The sequence below is a fragment of the Medicago sativa genome, chromosome 1, assembly GCF_051527215.1.
Source record: "Medicago sativa cultivar Bolivia chromosome 1, Bolivia_mono, whole genome shotgun sequence".
In the NCBI taxonomy this organism is placed as follows: domain Eukaryota; kingdom Viridiplantae; phylum Streptophyta; class Magnoliopsida; order Fabales; family Fabaceae; genus Medicago; species Medicago sativa.
In genome coordinates this window covers 13751458-13771558 of record NC_140749.1, presented here as the reverse complement: position 1 = coordinate 13771558, position 20101 = coordinate 13751458, and the positions used below count along the sequence as shown (strand labels likewise).

General features: G+C 31.4%; 1 protein-coding gene and 2 long non-coding RNA genes across 5 annotated transcripts; 1 reads left to right on the top strand and 2 right to left on the bottom strand.

Moving 5' to 3' along the window:
- Positions 1 to 1365: 1365 nt before the first annotated feature.
- On the bottom strand, positions 1366 to 3435 carry LOC146952883 (uncharacterized). The gene is made up of 2 exons (XR_015007928.1): positions 3033 to 3435; positions 1366 to 1640 (listed from the first exon to the last, which is right to left on the bottom strand). It is a non-coding gene; the product is annotated as an uncharacterized LOC146952883 (long non-coding RNA).
- Positions 3436 to 10110: 6675 nt separating this feature from the next.
- LOC146952882 (F-box protein At2g17036-like) lies at positions 10111 to 11840 on the bottom strand. Its single transcript, XM_085742946.1, has 2 exons — positions 10741 to 11840; positions 10111 to 10436 (listed from the first exon to the last, which is right to left on the bottom strand). Exon 1 carries the CDS (start codon positions 11786 to 11788, stop codon positions 10745 to 10747), a length of 1044 nt encoding a protein of 347 aa, XP_085599072.1. The 5' UTR covers positions 11789 to 11840; the 3' UTR covers positions 10111 to 10436; positions 10741 to 10744.
- A 1920-nt stretch (positions 11841 to 13760) lies between these two features.
- On the top strand, positions 13761 to 18022 carry LOC146952881 (uncharacterized). Of its 3 annotated transcripts, none has more exons than XR_015007925.1 (6): positions 13761 to 14423; positions 15363 to 15461; positions 16266 to 16348; positions 16481 to 16568; positions 17303 to 17346; positions 17731 to 18022. It is a non-coding gene; the product is annotated as an uncharacterized LOC146952881 (long non-coding RNA). The 3 variants fall into 3 exon arrangements; XR_015007926.1 differs by lacking the exon at positions 17303 to 17346 and having other exon boundaries at positions 13765 to 14233; positions 14363 to 14423; XR_015007924.1 differs by lacking the exon at positions 17303 to 17346 and having other exon boundaries at positions 13778 to 14423.
- The last annotated feature ends 2079 nt before the right edge of the window (positions 18023 to 20101 follow it).

Sequence of the window (20101 nt, the reverse complement as noted above, 5' to 3'; positions counted from 1 at the left end):
ACCAACTATTGCAGAACCAAAAATACTCTAACGGAAAGTGGATTATATATATGATCCATGATCTAATCTACGACTCTGCATAGTGCCCAATAATTTATCTACTGGATCCATCCTTTTATGATATTACTATTTGTTGTCCCTAATGACCGAAATATAACTTCAATACAACTATTATAACAATTACTGTATGGTCATTCAACTTGTTTCTTGCAAGAATCCTGTTTACTGCATCCCTTAAGGTTTTGTTGCCTAATCTAAAGTATCAAATTTGAAACTTCCCCCAAAGTAGTACAATTAGATCCAAACACAAATCCACTTAAATATTCTCCTAATTCTCTAATGAACCGCTTGACACGCATCTCTTCTATGATAGGGTGGGGATCATGTCTCGAATCTCTATAAAAAAAGTTTTGTACTCTAAAATTGGCATAACCTTCATTTGTTCTGATCTTTCATACGCATGTGCTAATTCATCCCAAACACTTTCTATAAGTAAACTAGCCATAAACAATCAAGAGATCTCAATTCATTCTAACAAAGGTGATCCCGCATAAACTCCCAAGTCCTTATCTTTGAGCACCTTAATGCCATTCATAACTTCTCGACACTGTCAATGAATTGCAGTGGATCCTCACACACACTAAACTTATAAAATGTAAAGGTTTAAGTCCATGTAGATGGATTCATCGCCTGCTGCTCATCTTAACTAACTTCGTGTTAGCCGTCCAGATTTGTTTGTCTTAGATTATCTTACTACTTGCCAAAAACAAACCTTAAGAAGTTGTTGCCCTATATGTTACGATCCTCGTCTTCGTATTGACACTTCAATACTAGCTACTAATATAACGAAGCCACCTTCGTCTACATGAACGCAAATTCTCTATCATTTGATTCACGTTAACCACGAGTACGGACCGAATCACGACCTCCTTGACCAAGGTCTTAAGGTTGAGAAGTAAACCCATAAGGAACTAACTTCCCTTCTAGTGGCGATCTAAGTATTGGGTGGCATTCTCACTAAATGAAAGTAAATTAACCGAATATAAGACAAGACGACAAACATAGTGAGATCAATCAAAGACAAAAAGAAATCACAGGATTGGACAACAAATGAGACTACCATAGAGTGCTAATAGCTTTTTGCAAATAAATTGTGCCGCGGTTCACAATTCATTAGCAAAAATCTATTATTACTCTATGTCTGCAGCTATTAGGACCTACAATCGGGCTCTGATACCAACTTTGTCACGACCCAAAATTCAATATCGTGACCGGCGCACGAACTAATACCTTATAGCTCGGCAAGCCTGAAGACCAAAGATTTAAATAAACAATTTTCAAGCTAACTTTCAATTTAAACCCATGTTTACTGAAATTTCGACAGAGTAACCCCTATACTTTCAACATTACCAAGATGTAAATCCTGTACATAAACTATTATCATCAACCAGAATTTCAAAGTGACATTTTACATATTTATACAACTCAAAATGAGACATTTCTAAACTCCAAATAGCTGCAGGTACTTTGACTCAATGTACACATAAACAATAGAGACAATCATCAAGGAAGCCTACCAAAAAGAGTGACGCGGCTGAACTTGAGTCTACTAGCAGCTCTCTACTTAGCTGCTTGGAAATCTGAAAAAAAAACAGAAAATGAAAGAGTAAGTCACAAGGACTTAGTGAGAGACAACAACCACCACCACTAGAAGGGAAACACACAAGAGCACAATTAGTTACTTTTCTCAAATCTAATTTTAATTTACAAAGCCAGTACCCGTATAAAAATATGATACATTCTCCCATGAAAATTCGGAAAACTTTGTAACTTTAGCAAACCAAATAAGACTATGTCAAAATTCCAATGTCGTAAAAAAAATGTGAACCCAAATCCACAACTTTAAAGAAAAATATAGAAACCGCGTATATTGGAAAAGGAATCAAATCCAAATAGAATATAAAATCAAATTCCATTTAATAATACCAAAATAATCAACTTTGAAGAAAGTATAAAAATCCAACTTTAGTGAAAATAATCTAATGGGTGAATCGAGAACTAGCTCCATCTCGTTGATAGCCCTCTCCTCCTAATGGTGGCCTTTCCATAGGGGCGGCTCCATCTAACGGATATCTCTTTTCTCTCGACTCAAAACAAAAATGTTTTTAAAGTATAATAAATCAATTTAGTAAAATAATCAAAATGGGTGAATCGGGAACTAGCTCCATCTCGTTGATAGCCCTCTCCTCCTAATGGTGGCCTTTCCATAGGGGCGGTTCCATCTAACGGATAGCTCTTTTCTCTCGACTCAAAACAAGGTATAAAACATTTTCAATTAGGGAGTTAACCTCTCATTGATAGCCCTCTCCTCCTAATGGCGGCCTTTCCATTGGGGCGGCTCCATCTAATGGAGTAACTACCTAATTGAAATCACATACTAGGTGCACCTAGGTCGTCGTCATTATAACCGTAATTTTCAAAACACCATTCTTAAACACACGTCTGAAACCATATTTCGCAACGTAACAAAATTTATGTCAAAATATGTACCATCAAAACTCAATGGAAAATCTACTACTTATAATCATAAGTAAATCAAAATTCAAATCCAAATCGCATATTTCAAACCATGTTTCGCAACGTATGAAACACTAGTGCCAAGATACATGCAATCAAATTCAATTCTTTACTCCACTACTTTATGATTCATAGGTCAATCGAAAATCCAAATTCAAATCCAAATGGAGTGTATAATAGTATCAAAATAATTTACAAAACAAAGCATATTTCTCAAACAAACCATTTTTGTATATGCAACCAAATCTCAACTTCAAAACCTTTGCTCAATAATTCATAGACAAGTTCAAATAGATACCATATCAATATTCATGACCTTAAACATAAATTTCAACGACAATAAAAATGTTTAAAGGGCGTGTGTCCCATTTTGATAAATACTTTAACTTGTAAAATCACCAAAATATCAATAATACGATAATTAAAATAAGTGATAATGATTTTTATCAACTCACAGTTACGACGAATCAACTAAGTGTGCTCTCCAACCACCCCAGGAGAAGCATGTGAAGCATCCAGCGCCATATCTCAAAGAACCTCAATGAATAATTACCAAGAGTTGGGTACTATTCTCTTCTTAGAACCCTAACCCCAATCTCCAAAATCAACCCAAAAGCACTTGTAGAATTTGAGAAAAAGCTTTGTTTAGATTATAATCTTATCAATGGATGTTGATTGTAGCTTAAATTTGATGTTTGAAGGGAAAGAAAAGAAAGAAAAAAAAATTCCAGCCGTGAGAGAACAAAGAGGGAACGAAAGCAAAGAGGGAAAGGAGGAAAGAAATAAAGGAAAATGGGTTTAGTAGCTTCTAGGCTCAGCTTCTATTTATTCTTTTACTACTAACTTATTATTTATTTAAATATTATTATCAACTGTAATTTAATTTAATTAATTTATTTTAATAATATATGTTTTTAATGAAACGGTGCATTACATATGGGAAGACAATACGTATCGGAAGAGTAACGTCCGAAACGACGAAATTCTATCGGTTTATTTTCTTTACTATGTTGTTTATTTCTTTGATCACGTTCACCTAATTTTCTTTGATTAGGTCAGAGATGAATCTGATGTAACCTGTTTGAAACATGTTGCTGTGAAATTCTATTTCTCATGAATATTAATCTAGTTTTATTCAATTCAATTGTTCTTAATGTTTTTTATATATTGACACCATACTTGGTAAGATTGAATGACTACTGACCCTAACTTACAACTTAGATCTAATTGAATTGTTCAAATAAACAAGGTTAGTCTAGGAATGAATAATCGTTTATTTATGATGTTAGGTTAACACTTTTAAAACCTTCAACGAATATTAGCTCGTCTAAGGAATTAGGGACTGTAATCTGAGAAGAGGGTTCTAAGATATGGGATTGACTAAGACTATTTTATTTTCTAAATAATACTTAGGTCCGTTTGGTTGGAGATTTTTGGTGGGGAGGGGAGGGGATATTTTAACTTTGAAAAAAAAAATACTTAGGCTAAATGTATGGTAGGAACCTTTGTATTGTATTAGAATAAATTCCTTGGCCGGTGATGGACTTCTAAGAAATTAATTTATAGGTTTACTTGAAGGAGGACCATCAAATTCCTACTCTCAGATGCCAATGGAATCCATAATACCTTGGACGAAGAACCAAATGTTGTGGGAAACCGATCTTGATAAAAGAATAAAGACGTATCGTACTCCAACTGGACTATTTAACTCTCCTAACATAATATTTTTTTGGATGGATGGTTTTGAGAGAGGGGGGCTTATTTTTTGTTTTTGAATTAAGGACACTATAAAAAGTTACTATAATTTAACTTTTTTAGAATATAATAAATCTTAGATTGGGTGGTCAACAAACTGACTTAAGAAAATAAATTTTTAAGTCAGTTGGTCAATCTAGCGACTTAAAGAATTTAATTAAATGTTTTCTTTTGATTATTTTATCAATGTTAAGTCGAGTAAGCTTATAAGTTATAACCGGCTTAATTTTTTTTTGAAAGAATTGCAAAATTATCACCGTGTTACTTGTTAAGTCAGGTGACAGTGACAACCGACTTAAGCAGCTAATCTAAAAAGATTTTTTTTATCATTGATGAACTATTGATAAAAAATGATTATGTGTAATTAGAGTATTATTATCATGCATGTTGAAAATGATGAAGGTCCATCCGTGGTTAATGCTGCAGATGGGAATAGATTTTATGGTAAAGGAAAGAAGAAGTAAATGTGAGGATACCCCTCTTCCAACTTTAGAGCATCCTACTGCTGCTCACACAGTGTCATCTTCCAATCCCTGATGGATAACGATTACCTACTTCAAGTCTTTAGGAGCAATTCTATCTTAATTTGACATTAATTTGACGTTGTGTGATGTAAAAAAACAAATAACTAGGCAGTGACTATGGACTGTAACTTTTGTCCTTTTGTCAAGTGTCAAATAAATTAGATGCGGCAGAACGCACGATATAGATTTTGAAGTTATTTTATATCTGTATATTATTAAATTAATTAATAACTTTTGTTATATATCTAAAACTATTTTACTAATTTATGTTTAAATCACCAATGGTAGGATAAGAACAATTGAATATGAAGAAATGATGGAAAAGTAGTGGAAATTATGCATTTGATGATATCTTTAAGCCAAATAATCAATTTATGATAGTGGAAGATTTCTTCAACGTAAAGAAAATAGAAAGTCGAAAGCAAAAGGATCAGAAACCATAGTCCATATAAAGTTAAGGGGATTCCGTAATAATCAACATTGATATCTTACTTGCTATTGAATGCACAAAATTATGTGCTTAGTGACTATATTATAATGGGTTGTAAACTAGGCTTTTCTCATTATCCATCACACATAGAAGCATTGTAATCTTATTCTTGTTCTTGCAATTTTAATAAAGCTAGGTTTCATTACTTCTTGTTTTCTTTTTATTTATGTTTTTGCTCATGATGATGAGGGAGTAGTTCTTCCTTATGGAATTATGAAATTAGTTCATTAATGATAGACTTTTTATACTTCCAATTCTTTCTTTTTGTTATGGAATTTCAGAGTAACCTAATATTAATTAAGTCTTATTTTATTCAAGCAATATTTTGGACATAATTCAAGGTAATGAAAGTTTAAGGTTGATGTTGGAACTATAAAATTAAACAAAAGTTTTAAATATGAAAATAGTCTAAATTATTTCAAAGGTGATATAGGATATTTGAAATTAATGAATTTTAGCAATATAACAAGTCATGAAAATATGAGGCTATATTGGTTTAAAAGAGCACACAAAAGTATGCGAAGAAATAGTGAGCTTGGAAAGGTGAACAAGGAATCAGAACAGTAGTCAACTGAAATATGTAAAAATGGAAGAAAATATTCTCATGATTGTTGAACACAAAGCAATGTAATGATACAACAAATTAGCATATGAAGAAATAGAAGTAAGAGATTGGGAATGTAGGATATAAATAATATGAGAGAAAAATATAAAAAATCAAGAAGCTTCTAAGTAAATTCTCTGTTAATTAATTTTTAGGCAAATGTTAGAGGTTAGATTGTTAGGAGGAGGTAAAATTTAATAAATATATTGGTGTTCTATAATCTACGATTATCACCATAACTAAAAATAATCCATTATGTTAAGCTCTTTTAATAATTACAACAAACATAGGGTGAATAGCATCTGATAGACTGATACTACGTTTTTCCATTATGTTAAGCTCTCTTTAAGTTTGCATAGTCAAAAAGTTTTCGTAATTAGATTATGTGAAGTTCTTAAGCATCTGATCACATTAGAGAATTGTTGCTGCAAGGAGCCATAGAATGGTTATATGGCTATTTAAAGCTCCTAACAAACTACTAATTTGGCCAAATAGATGTTTCTGTAGAAGTTGGATTATTTTTAGTTATGGTGATAATCGTAGATTATAGAACACCAATATATTTATTAAATTTTACCTCCTTTGGCCAATCCCAATTAATTTAATACATTTTGTGCTACATTTTTGTGATGACTTTCTATTATATAATTAGTTATCTGATTATAGTGCATTGAGATTTCTGATATGGCAGGGCATGTAGGATGTGGATTAAATTAGATTTTGTTTTTCCTTTCCCGTTAAATCATTTGTTTGCATTTATTTTGTGGCTACTATACTACTAAATAAGAATGCATGGTTAAAGTGCTTGTGAAAATAATCACTTACAATTATAATCAGATATCACTGTCTGAAATGCATTTAGCAATAAATGAAAATAATCACTTACAATTATAATCAGATATCACTGTCTGCAATGCATTTAGCAATAAAGTTACTTGTATAGTTGCACTGATAATAGTTTGGTAATTTAGATGGGCTTTTAGAAGGTATGCTTCTTGTAGGAAGGAGACTCAAGAATTGGGCAATTAGCTATAGAAATAACATATCCATAAGACTGGGATACTTTTGCTAACGAATGAGCAACTTGATTGGCTTGTCTCCTTATAGTCTCTACAATTTGAAATCATGGATCCGAACTCAGTTATAGCTGAAAAACTATGAGTTATTGCATCAACAACCAATTGGCTGCTAGTCTCAAAAACCACATTCTTGAGTCATTGCTGCTACTAATCCACCTTCTCCATCTACTATGATTCGTGCTAGTCTCCAAATTCCTAGTATTTTGCTGCTGTTTGTTTTCCATTTCCCAACTACAAAGGAATTAAAAAAAGCTTGTTGGATTGTTCTGTTTTGTTGCTCATTTTTTAGTATTGTTTTGATTTTTTGGTTCAACAATATTTGGTTTTGCTATTGTATGTTGCTCTGTGATTGTTGACATCATTGCAAGTTTTTCTATGCTGCTACCTGTGACTATCTTGTGGTTTATATGTGACCATTGCTTAAGCATGCATTATATTGTTTATTTTGGCAGAAGAAAAAGTTGAATACTGTTAAAGGATGCGAGAAGATTTGAAGAAGAAAGAGAAGGAAAATAAATTTGTAGAGCGTCAACAACTTGGAGCAAAAAGAATCAAGCAGAAAACAAAATGGAAGGTTGGTAATATGGTTGGAAGAATAAGAACGGTGCAGTGGGACATTTTATAGAGTATATGTTACATTGGATGAAAACTTGTAAACATTTTAGTATGTTATTCAAATTGTGTTGCACAGTTCAAATTTTGTTGCATAGTTAATTTTCGTTATGCAAGAATAAGAACAGTGAAGGGGGGAAATTTTATAGATTATGTACTTCAAACTAGTTATTAAAACTGGGTTAAATATGTTTTTGGTCCCTATAAATATGTCAACTTTTCGTTTTAGTCCCTCTAAAATTTCCCTTCAACTTTTAGTCCCTATAAAATTTTCAATTTTCACTTTTGGTCCATCTTTTAAAGTAAACTCATATGTAGAATTCATATTATTTAATAAAATTTTCCAGAAAAATTCAAAATATTATAAGAATCACTCCAAAAAAAATTCAGAATTTTTTAACAAAACATGAATTTAATATGAATTTTTATATGTTTTACGGGTAAAAATTCATATTTAATTTGTGTTTTGTTAAAAAATTCTAATTTTTTTTAGGAATTTTTTTTAGAATATTTTACACATTTCTGCACATTTTCATTAAAAAAATACAAAAAATAAATTAAAAATAGGGACCAAAAGTAGTGATTGAAAATTTTAGAGGGATTAAAAGTCGAAGAAAAATTTTAGAGGGACTAAAATGAAAAGTTGACATATTTATGGGGACTAAAAACATATTTAACCCATTAAAACTTGTATCTAATATTGGTTAGTTCAAATATGAACAAAGTCTAAGCAAAGACAAATTTGGTAAATTCAAAAAAATTTAGTTTAGACAATTTTGTGACACTTTTTACAACTTCTCAAAAATTATAAATGTAACACTTTTTTATTGTTACTAGTGATACAAAAAAGTGTTACAATGATGTAACGTTTGCGACATTTTTTGATTGTTACAAATAGGGTAACTAAAACACTTTAGTAACATGGGCATTACCTAACAATTGTTCAAATGCTACTAAATTTAATTAGTAACATTTTTTTGATTTAGTTACAATTTTTAAGTGTTACTAAATGTCATTATTTTTTGAAGAATCTACTAAATGTCATTATTGTAGTAGATCACATTAGAGAATTGTTGTTTAAAGCTCCTAACAAACTACTAATTTGGCCAAATTGATGTTGCTATAGAAGTAGCAAGAAATTACTATTTTTCAAATGTTGGGGCAAATTAAATTGTTGAGGAAACATCTTCTTAGTACCATGATAAGTTATGCTTATATACCGAGCTCTCATGAGTGTAACTCAGAAATAGCCTACTTGTATTAGAAAGTACTTTTTTTGTGTATAAAACGATTTCTGCATTACCATTTGACTTAAAGAGAGATGGTAACAACAATGCAAAGGAGACTACTTCAACTATAAGGTAATCTGAAGATGAGAATTTCGTTAAGGTACCTTCTAACTAGACACACACAATTGAAAACTGCCAATTAAATTGCACCAATATTTCCATCAAATTAAACTACGAGAGATACAAAGGATATTAATTCAACAATAAAACACTCAGTTTCATGAATGAAAACATTTAGAAGTAGAACCCGAAAATAGTTCTAGTAAGGGGTATAATATATAAAGCCTTTGGTTGTAAGTTTGTTTCTGATTACAGACTCAGAAGCTCATTATTCTTTTTACAGTTACAACACATGTGGAGGCTCTTTGCTTGTCCTTAAGTAGACTAGACAAAAAAATACATGGAGATCACCATTGTAAACAAATAGGTACAGTAAAATCAAGACTTGACATCTAAAAACAAAGAAGGATATAACCAGAAACACTTGTTTTCACTGACATATTAAATTGTATCTTAACTAAATACTTGCACCTATATTAATGTGTATGTTTGCATTCATGGTGGAATGCCTGCCTACCATGCGTTTAGCTTCCTCTTTTCCATATGTATTAGGGCGCGAGAAAATATGTGCCATCACCTAAACAAACATAGGCTAAAAGAATTTATTCCTTCATTTATATGCATTACAATAATAATGGTCGTGGTGTCTAGTTCCATTTTATTCTATATCTTCAACTTCTGAAGTAAAAATTGATAGTTAAATTTCGTTTGATTAGTCCTTGTAAATCCAACTCAGTTGGTAGTTGCAATGACGTTGATAAGCAGGGGCTTGAGTTTGAATCCGGGATTCCTCACTTCTTCACACCTTAAGCGTTTGAGTTTAGCTACTACTTAACCAAACAAAAATAGTTTGATTTCTCCACACTTCAAGTGTGTAAGTTAGACTACTTGACAAAAAAAATTTGTTTGATTAAATCTTTGTCCATATTATGCCCAGTTGGCTGTGTGGGTTTAATCCACTGGGTTCGCCTTTGTAGAACAACCAGAAACCATATACCAACAAAGTAAGAATAGTTTAAAGAACTGACGGACATATAAAAGAAACTAAACTTTGTTTAACATTAGCAAGTACAGAAGAAAATATTAGAAGCTTCACCGAGAAAAATCAAGAAATAATGAGTTTGAATAATCAACTATAGAAATTATAACTCACCAATATATCGAACATGTACAGTGCCAACAGAAAATCACAAAATAAGAAGATGGTTCTTAGTCCATATCCATTGAGCAAATTACACAGTTTTAAGTCATTTGATAGAATATTAAAACTTGTAAAATCACAAGGCAAGATAAACCTTAATTGAGACATAAGTGTAACCGATAATTTGGGTTTCAACTTTACAGCACCATAAATATGCAGGCGGTCAACAACAAAACAACAGAACCAAGATCAGCCTTGTAAACTCGGTTGAGATATGTTGCCGATTAAGTTGCCGTGGTGATGTCCTGAAAACACACACATATAAAGTTACCCCGCAAAAGAGTCAAAATGAAAAATGTCAAATAGATCCAGATTTCAGTAAAAGCTAATTATTGCATATGAAAAAAGAAAATTAAATGAAGAACTAGTGAAAAATTAGAAGTGCATATACTTGGTTAGAATAAAGCCATAGTCAATGTAACAACATTACAATTTTTCTTTTTCTACAAATACTAGTTGAAAAGTTTATTCGAGTTTAACAACAAAAAATAAGCACAATAAAGCTATATCACAATCAAATTAAAAACCTTTCAATGCAAGATAACATACTCTGTTACAAATTCAGCTTCTCTGTCTGAGATGGCAAGAACAATTTAGAATATTTAGGATAATTGGACAAAGGCAAAAGCCTACCATCATCCAAGTCCAAAAAAGATCTCTCACACCGCACACGAGTGAAGATATTATCCATAATGATCACACAATTGCCTTTGGGAACACACAAATCCGAAGCAGAAGCAGAAAACGAACATAGCAACCCCAAGAAGAAAACTCTATCCCCTATATTCGCCAACTTCATCCACTTCTTCTCCTTTTCATTAAGCTTAAACACGTCAATCCTTACATGTTCACGATCTTTAAACTTACGGTCGTAAACATCTGCTAACAACAAATCACCGTCGCTCTCCACTAAGAATTTAATATCCCCACCACCAACCAATGATACAGCAACTAACTGGACATTGGAACCATCCTGTCCAACAGTAACCGTCCACCCAGTTTTATCAACCACATAAGGCTGGCCTTTGAAAACACGGATGTCTCCTAAATAGGCCGACATTTCAGGAATAAATTTCCAGTTCTCATAGCCGCATTTCAACACTACTGGTTCTTCTCTGGTACTGTTCAACGAGCCAACAATGATAGTTTTTTTTCCATGGGACATGACAGCAACGACTTTTTTAGAATTGAAGTGGGGAATGACGAAGTTGGTTGCTAAATGAAGGACAGAGATTTTGCTGAAGTCGAAAACAAAAGGAGAAGTTGATCTCTCTTGGGTTTGGCCAGTGGAGTATTGTGTAATTTTAACGATCCAAGAACAAAGACCTGGGGTTTGTTTAATGAGAAAGCAACTGTGTTTATAGAGGCGACAGAATTTACGGTTGATGTTGATGGAATCATTGTTGAGTGGGGATTGGAGGAGTGGGAAATTGATGGTTAACATGTCACGGTGGTGATTTGGGATGGAAGAAGAGCGCCAATTAGTACAAATTGATCGGAAGCGAGTAAGATCGATTTCGTTGTCAATTCGTTTTGATATCAGATTCAAAAGCTCGTTTGGAAGTTCAGACCAATCTGCCTTCGTCGCCATCACCATGGATGGCGCTTGCTGAATTGCCGAATCTCTTCCTCTTCTTCAGAAAGAAAGGGACTAGACTAGGGTTGTTGCTTCACACTTTCTCTATCGGGTTAGTCACATATATAGGCTAATTTGCCATATTAGTCCAACATATATTTTTCATAAATCTATACTAAAATCCTTTAAAAATATAAATCTATACTAAATTTTTTTTTTTGAAGGATATACTAAAAAAAAATATTAAAAGTAGATAATGCAAAATATATTAAAAAGGGACAAATCCAAAATATATTCTTAAACAAATTTGCCGAATATTTTTTTTAAGGAGAATTTTTCGAATATTATATTGTTGATATTATTTAAAAAGATAAGAATTTATATTATTCCTTAAAAAAACAATTTATACTACATTTTTTTATATAATTTGTGTTATTGAAAAAAATAAGTATAGTGTTTTGGTAGTGAAAAATAAGTATAGTTTGTTATAATATAAAAATGCAAAATATCTATATCTATAATTTTAAGTAAAAATTCCATAAAAATATATAAATAAAATTAAAATTTCAAAAAACCTATTGTTTCTAATTTATACGCACAATAAAAAACGACAAGTATGATATAATTTATTTATTTTTATTAAAAAACTAAAAAATCCAAAAAAATAAATGAATATTAATTTCTCCAAATGAGAGTAAAGAGAAACCACAAACTACTTCTTCCATTTAAATTTCAACACAACATTATATTTCAACACAATTAAATTTCAATCCCATGTTTCATGAGTCCATCTTCGCTCCATTTCCTTTTCCTCAATTTACCCCATTTCAAGCCTTAGATGTGTGACATGTGGACAAAATAAAATCAGTGGCTGTGATTAAAAGGCTTGAAAAAAGAAATTCTTTAATGAAAATAAAGGCTACGCGCTCCTTCTTCCTACAAACTCTACGCGTTCCTTCTTCCTTCTCTCGTAATCTCACAGCCGCACCTCTCCCTCCCACCGCCGCCGCACCTCTCCCTCCATCCACCTCAATCAAACATTTCTCTTCACCGCTGCAGCCGCTTCAAACCGTCATCATTATATACTCATGCAAATCTGGTGGTTGTAAAAAATCTGGTGGTTTTTGCAAGCATTAAGTCAAATGCACACGACTACAACACAGTTCCAAACACAAAAAAGAACAAGTAAAATACATGTGAAGAAGGGCTGAAAGGGGCTCCTTGGTGTCACTCTAATATATGTACAGAGTATGTGTAGAGATAACTAAGTTATTTTGACCATTTTTCACATAGGGTAGCATGTTAAGAACAACTTAGCTTACAAATTTATATTTCTTTCAAGCAATTTTAATGCCAAAATAATTTTATCTGTATACACACTTAATCAAATTCAACGATCCATCCCTTCTTATCTTCAATACTACCTGTTTGTATTCCTAAAATGGTCTTGCACAGAACCTGCATCCTTCAAATCACTTCATAACATCTATAGATAGAGGCTAAAATAATAAAATCCAAAATCCACACACTAACACAGCATCACAGAGATTTTATTTTCAATAAATAAGGAGAGTGAGAAAGGAAGAAGGAGAGTTTGCAGGAAGAAGGAGCGTGACCTTTATTTTCATTAAATAATTGTTTTTTTAAGCCTTTTAATCATAGCTATTGCTTTTATTTTTTGGCTAATGTTAACTTGTGCCCTCAAGGCACAAGTTAAGAATTAAAAATAGAAATGTTTTGTTGTAATTAATGTATTTGAATTTAACTTTTTGACTTTTAACTAATTGAATGCACAAAATTTAAGAAACAATTTCTACTTTTGAGTTGCTTAACATATGCCCTAAGGGCACAAGTTAACATGACCCTTATTTTTTTCACATCTTAATCTTAATCTTAATCTTAATCTTAATCTTAATAATATACAAGCCTCCTCCATTTTTTGGTCTCCTAATCTTAGGTGTCATCCTCTAAACCTCTTAATGCCAGGTCACTTTAAAATACAATTTTAATTTTTACCATTTCAAGCATTCAATCAATCACAAACATTAAAATATCATTTCCTCTCATTTTCCCTCTTCAATTCAAAATTCAAAATTCAAATTCTCTCAAAACCCTTTTTTCCCTTCTACTTTTTCTCTCTTATTATTATTCAACTTTAAAATAACATTGATTTCACTCATTTTATTTTTTCCTTTCTCTCTCCTCTCTTCATCTCTCAACCGATTCCTCCTCCCCCTCTCTTCCCTTCCGCGTTCTCTCTTTCTCTCTTCTCCTTACCTTCATTTCCGTTCAATTTCGCCATTCTCCCATTAAAGTAAAACCATAATCGTCTTCCTTTCTTCATCCTCTACAAAAGCCACCTGCTTTCTGCCAAACCAGAATTGCACCACCCCTGTTGACCACCGTATTGGAATTCGTTTTTCACTGCGCCGGAGTTGCTGTCAGCAGCTTCTTTTATTTTCAAAGGTTAATTTTTAATTTCAGCTTTTGTATTCATCTTTTCTCACATTGAATCGTTCATTGTTATTCATTTTAATTTTGATCTTTGTTTGGTTTTTCGTTTATTCATTTACGGATGCTATCATGAGGACTTAGAATTTTGTCGCCGAACTCCAACTCACTGCTCTGAAATTATACATGTGACCTTCAATATCAGGTACTCTACACAAATTTCTTCAATTTATTTTGTTTGGTTTTTTTATTTTCGTGTTGATTTTAATTTCACTTTTCTATTTTGTGATTTTCAATTGATGATTTCAAGTTTTTATTGATTTGAGAGTGATTATGTATGCGGATTTGTAAAGATAACTCTTAATCATTAATGATTTTTTGTTGAAAATGGATGATATATCTTAGAGGTATAATCACTACTTGGAGGTATATATATTTACTTTATCGATTTTATGTTGAATGTATAATTTGATGATTTTTTAGATTAGTCTTTTGTTATTAAATTAGTCTTTTGTTGAATGTGTACTTCTAAAAATCGATTTTCCGATGAATATGTAATTAAGTTATGGATATTGAAAGGAGCATATGAATATGTCTATAAGACATATTAGCAAACAACCAATTTCTGAAATGTGAATTGATTGAGATTAAGTTTATGAAAGCAATACTAATATATTTCCTTGAGAAACCTTTTCATAAGTTATTTGTTTATGGCAGTTTTGCCGCTAAACTTACTAGATCACAGTTACAATACCAAGTAATTGGGGATTGGTCTTTATATCAATTTAATGTTAGGAAAGGACTTAGCCCTTCAATTGAACTATTGAGCAAAACAATGCTTTAGTTTATAGTGATTTAGAACTCTAAGTGATTGAATGATGAACATTGGCACATCATTGAGTTGCCATTGTCTGCAGTTTTTTGGGGTTCTCTACTATAGGTGAAAAATTTGTTTGTTCATAAAGCATAATAATTTTGAGAGAATATAAATCTTTTCTACTATAGGTGAAACATACTTTTTTTTAAGAGAATAACACAGACATGTTCAAGTGAATACATGGTTGATCATTTGAAATCTTCTCCTGTAATATAAATGATATTGATTTTAGTATTTTGGTATTGATTGTATGTACTTTTTTTGCAGCAAATCCTGGAGTACACTAAAATCATGCAATTATTCCAGATATTCTTCCACCGCCTCTCTACACTCAATAGCAAACATAACAGGACAGATCGCAGCCATGTATGTTGTTGCATATCCTATATTATGAACAAATCGTGCTGTGCATATTAGTTGATGTACTTTCAACGAGTCATTTTTTTTTGCATTCTCTTAACTATCCAGTTAATGATTCATGATTACAATGAATTTTCTTTTCATGCTATTGTTTGTTTCATTTAGTTTTATTACTGTGATTGATAGAACAATAATTATTACTAAAAGCTATTTTAGTTTTCATCACATCTTTGGATCTGCCAAATCCTGATTTTAGGAACTGATCTGCCAAATCCTCATTTTAGGACCACATGCACTTTGGATAACCATTATTTTATTTTATTACTTTGAAGCCTTAATATTTAATTATATGAGAAAAGGGCAATTGATTTAAGAAGAAGAAAAAAATCAGCGTTGATTCATATTTCTTATGAAGCTTGAAGTAGTATTACTTTGCTAAATGTTACTTTGAATTTGCTCTCTTTTGTGCTCAATGATGTTGCTTCTTTATAATTTTTGGGATTTGGAATTTTAATCATGTTTAACTTTCATTAGAAGCAACTCGGACTTATCTGAATTCTTAAAAGTGACCTAGAAGTCGAAGTGTCAATTGCTCTTATTTTAACTCATACTTGCACATCCTTTAGGTCATACTTTCACATGATTATTTATTTTTCTTGAGTTTTGGTTTGATTATTTGCCTCAACTGCATTGTAAGATTTTAAGTTAGGATATGGTGGGTTGTGTGTAGTGCTAGATCTGTTTCAATTTCAAAATGTATATGAGTTGTAAATATGAATTTAACTCGCTGATTATATTTTATTAAAACAGGTTTTCATGGATTTGTTTGCATTAAGGTTGATGGTTATGATGTTAACTCGATGATTAAGGTTTTCATGGAACTCAAACTCAAGGTCACCTCCATTAGCCTTTAAAACTATAAATATGCATCATTGTTGCTCTTTTAATTGATCCATGATTACACCTCTGCAGAATTTTAGTATAATTTTGATGACATAATTTTATATATTTACATTGTTTTCTAGGGGTTTTATCTTGATGGCTGTTTCCATAGGTATACTCATTGAATTGTGCTCATTTTGCGAGCAGATCTTTTTTCAGTTAGTTAACTTGGTATGTTCCTTTTCTTTTCAAACATTCATTTATATATAGATGGCCCAGATGAGAAAGACAAAATCTCAAGTTAAGGTCAAAGTTATCTTGAGTTTCTACCTATATTTGATGTTTTCTTCTGTTATGATTGGACTTTCTAAATATATCTTGAGTTTCTCAATATATTTGATGGTTTCTAAATATATTGTAATCAACACAAACTGGAATATTTGGCTGTCCTGAGACATGGTCGACAACAGAGTTTGCTTGGACCTGAGGTCCTGAAATATGTATTCGTGTTGGTCTAACTCTAAATCAAACAATCACTATCTAAATTGTCACACACAACAGAGTTCGCTGTGACCTGGTTTTTATGTGATGTTACCTTGATTTTTTCTTTATTATAATAATAATTGTGAGATGATTAAAGAAATTTTTGTAATATGGTTTTTACTTTTAGTCATTTGGATTTTTTAATTCCGTCTCAATTAAGGTTGTATTATTGGTGAGACTTCTGTCTCAATTTCACCCACACACACACACACACATATAATAAAACAAAACATATGAGCACTGCCATATCTCGATAAACTTTCATTTTAGAAGCTATCATTGATATGCAGGCTACCACTTGCAACTTGCATCTCCTTTTGTGGCTTTGCCAACTCTACACATTTCATTAGAGATGCATTTTTACTAGACATTTTTACCTGAGTTATTTCCTTATCTTTGTAAACATTTTTTTTTTTCCACAGGATTTTTAGAACATGCATTCAAATGCCAGGTTCTAAAGGATTTGGTAATTTTTTGTTGAATGTGTACTTTTATCTTTTTATAAGTTATTGAATGATGAACCTTTGCACGTAATTGAGTTGCCATTTCCTGGTGTATTTCTTTTGGGGTTGTCTACTATAGGTGGAATATTTATTTGTTCATAAAGCCTAATAACTTTGGATTTGATCGATTAGTTTTGATACACATGGTCATTATTTTAATGGATTCTTAAAAGAACATCATGTCAAGCTATTTTCCCTCAAAACTGCAAGTCTGTAGATAGTTAGACTTCATAAGATATATTTAAGTTATTTTATTTTGACATGCAGATTAGATTCTTGACATGAATCTTAGCATTTATTGTATATGTACTTTCTTCACATTAAGATTTGTAATGGTGTTTGGACAGTTCGGGAAAACAACACAAGTTCAGACGTAAAGACATGGTAGCTGGAAAGAGAAGTAAGAGGGTGCTCTGGGTATACTTCAGACATTTTGTTGAAATCCTTTTCACATGTATTTTGATTTAGTGGTGTAAGAACTAATAAGTATTGTGCATGGTTTGCCTTGCATCTTATATCTTTTGCATATTTTATATGATATTTTTGTAATTTTATGCTCTTTTATCAGAGCCGAGACCATGTTTCTCTTCATGTTTTGCTTTAGAGAAATAATAATACCATGAATTGTTTTTGAATAAATTATAAGCAAATGGCACATACACACAATTTATGATTTCCCATTATGCTTTTGAATAAAATTGGGTGTTATTTCAAAAACAAGCAAAAGACCATTTTGAAATCGGCCCCATTATCAAGGTTCCTCTCTTAACTATTTCCTATTAGTCTTGAGTCTTTTGTAGCATGAGAAATTCTATTTGTTTTATCATCATATTATATACATCATAGATTGAGTACTCCTTTAAAAGTCATACAATTTGGTTTTAGACGAGAGAGGGAGTAAACTAGAAGCTAGGGAAATTATATAGCTTTATTTCATCAATGCAAATATTAGATGGTCACTATTAGTTATTTAATTCCTTATTTTCCTTACTTTTACAACTTATTAATTCCTCTACTAACATGAGTCTATTGTCATATCTTATGTTATTGTATATAGTTAACTGACTAAATATTTTGCCACTTTTTACTAATCAATTCATACAACACGAGAGGCTATAAGTATTTGATTTAAATTTCTATCAAAAGATTAAAGTTTCATATTCCTTAAAAGATCGGAGTTACATGTATTTGAATTAAGTTTCTATTTATTTAATTAAGTCTAAAATTACATGCAATTTGGTTTTAAATGAGAGAGGGAGGAAACCAGAAGCTAGGGAAATTATATGGCTTTCTTTCATCAATGCTATTAGATGGTCACTATTAATTACTTAATTCTTTACTTTCCTTACTTCTACAACTTACTAATTCCTCTACTAACATGAGTCTATTGTCGTATCTTACGTTATTGTATATAGTTAATTGACTAAATATTTTGCCACTTTTTACTGATCAATTCAAACAACACGGAATGTTATAAGTATTTGATTTAAATTTCTATTAAAAGTCCAAAGTTTCATATTCCTTAACAACATTGGAGTTACAAGTATTTGAATTAAGTTTCAATTTAATTAGGTCTTAAGTTTCATATTCCTCAAAAAACATGGGGAGCTATAAGCATTTGATTTAAGTTTCTATTTAATTAAGTCTAGATTTTCATATTCCCCCAAAACATAGAGCCATAGGTATTTGATTTTAAGTTTCTATTTAATTAAGGACATAAGTATTTGCCGCTTTTATTGGTAACATATATTTGTCAATAAACAAAAATCAAGGCCAATCATTGTCCAAGGTTGGGTTGTAGTTACCTCGGTCATCATTATTTAAACTATATAAATTAAATTGATGTATCTTTCATTATTTAAACTATGAAGGGGTAGCAAATGGATTGTCTACAAGGACCAGTTTTGATTACTTTTTTTGTTATTAATCTATACAATTGTTATTGTGTTAAGTGTCAACAATTCAATGCCTTACAATATACCGTTTTTTGCCCGTGCGTTGCACGGGGCAAATACTAGTGTCATACATACATGTATGACTTGAAATGGGGTAAATTGAGGAAAAGGAAATGGAACAAAGATGGACCAATGTGTCATGCTCAGTCCAACCAATTAATGCTCTTCAGAGTGCCATTAAAAAAAAAATCCTTAAAAATCCTTAAATTGTCGCTTCTTCTAAACTAGTTTCTTTATATACTAAGGGGGTATTTGTTTTACAGACTAAAAAGTTATTTATAATCCTTAAAAAAAAAATATTTATAGGTATAACATATTTGGGAATATAAAGTTTAAAGTTTGATTCCTGGGTATTTCTAAAAAAATCTGTTTGGCAAATTCTCTAACATTTCTAGGAAATTTAGAAGTTAAATATTTTTTATTTTAAAAAGTATATAAAATTTCATAGGAACCCACTTTCCGACCCTTATGGGAATGATATCATAGAAATATTGAAAGTTATGGGAAGTAATCCAGGAACCTTTATACCCAAGAATAATTGTTTCTCAATCTTGTAATAAATATGGGTATACTCGTCATGAGTTAAACCCTTTTAGTGGTTTAAACAAAATGAGGTTATGATTATTATTGCATAAGATTTTAGAGTTACAACTTTGGGTTTCTTTTAAAATGATATGTGATAGGGATCAACCAACGAAAATTCCAGCCAATCACAAACAAGGTACCAAAGAGAACAAAAAGTTGCAATTTAGGAACAAATGAT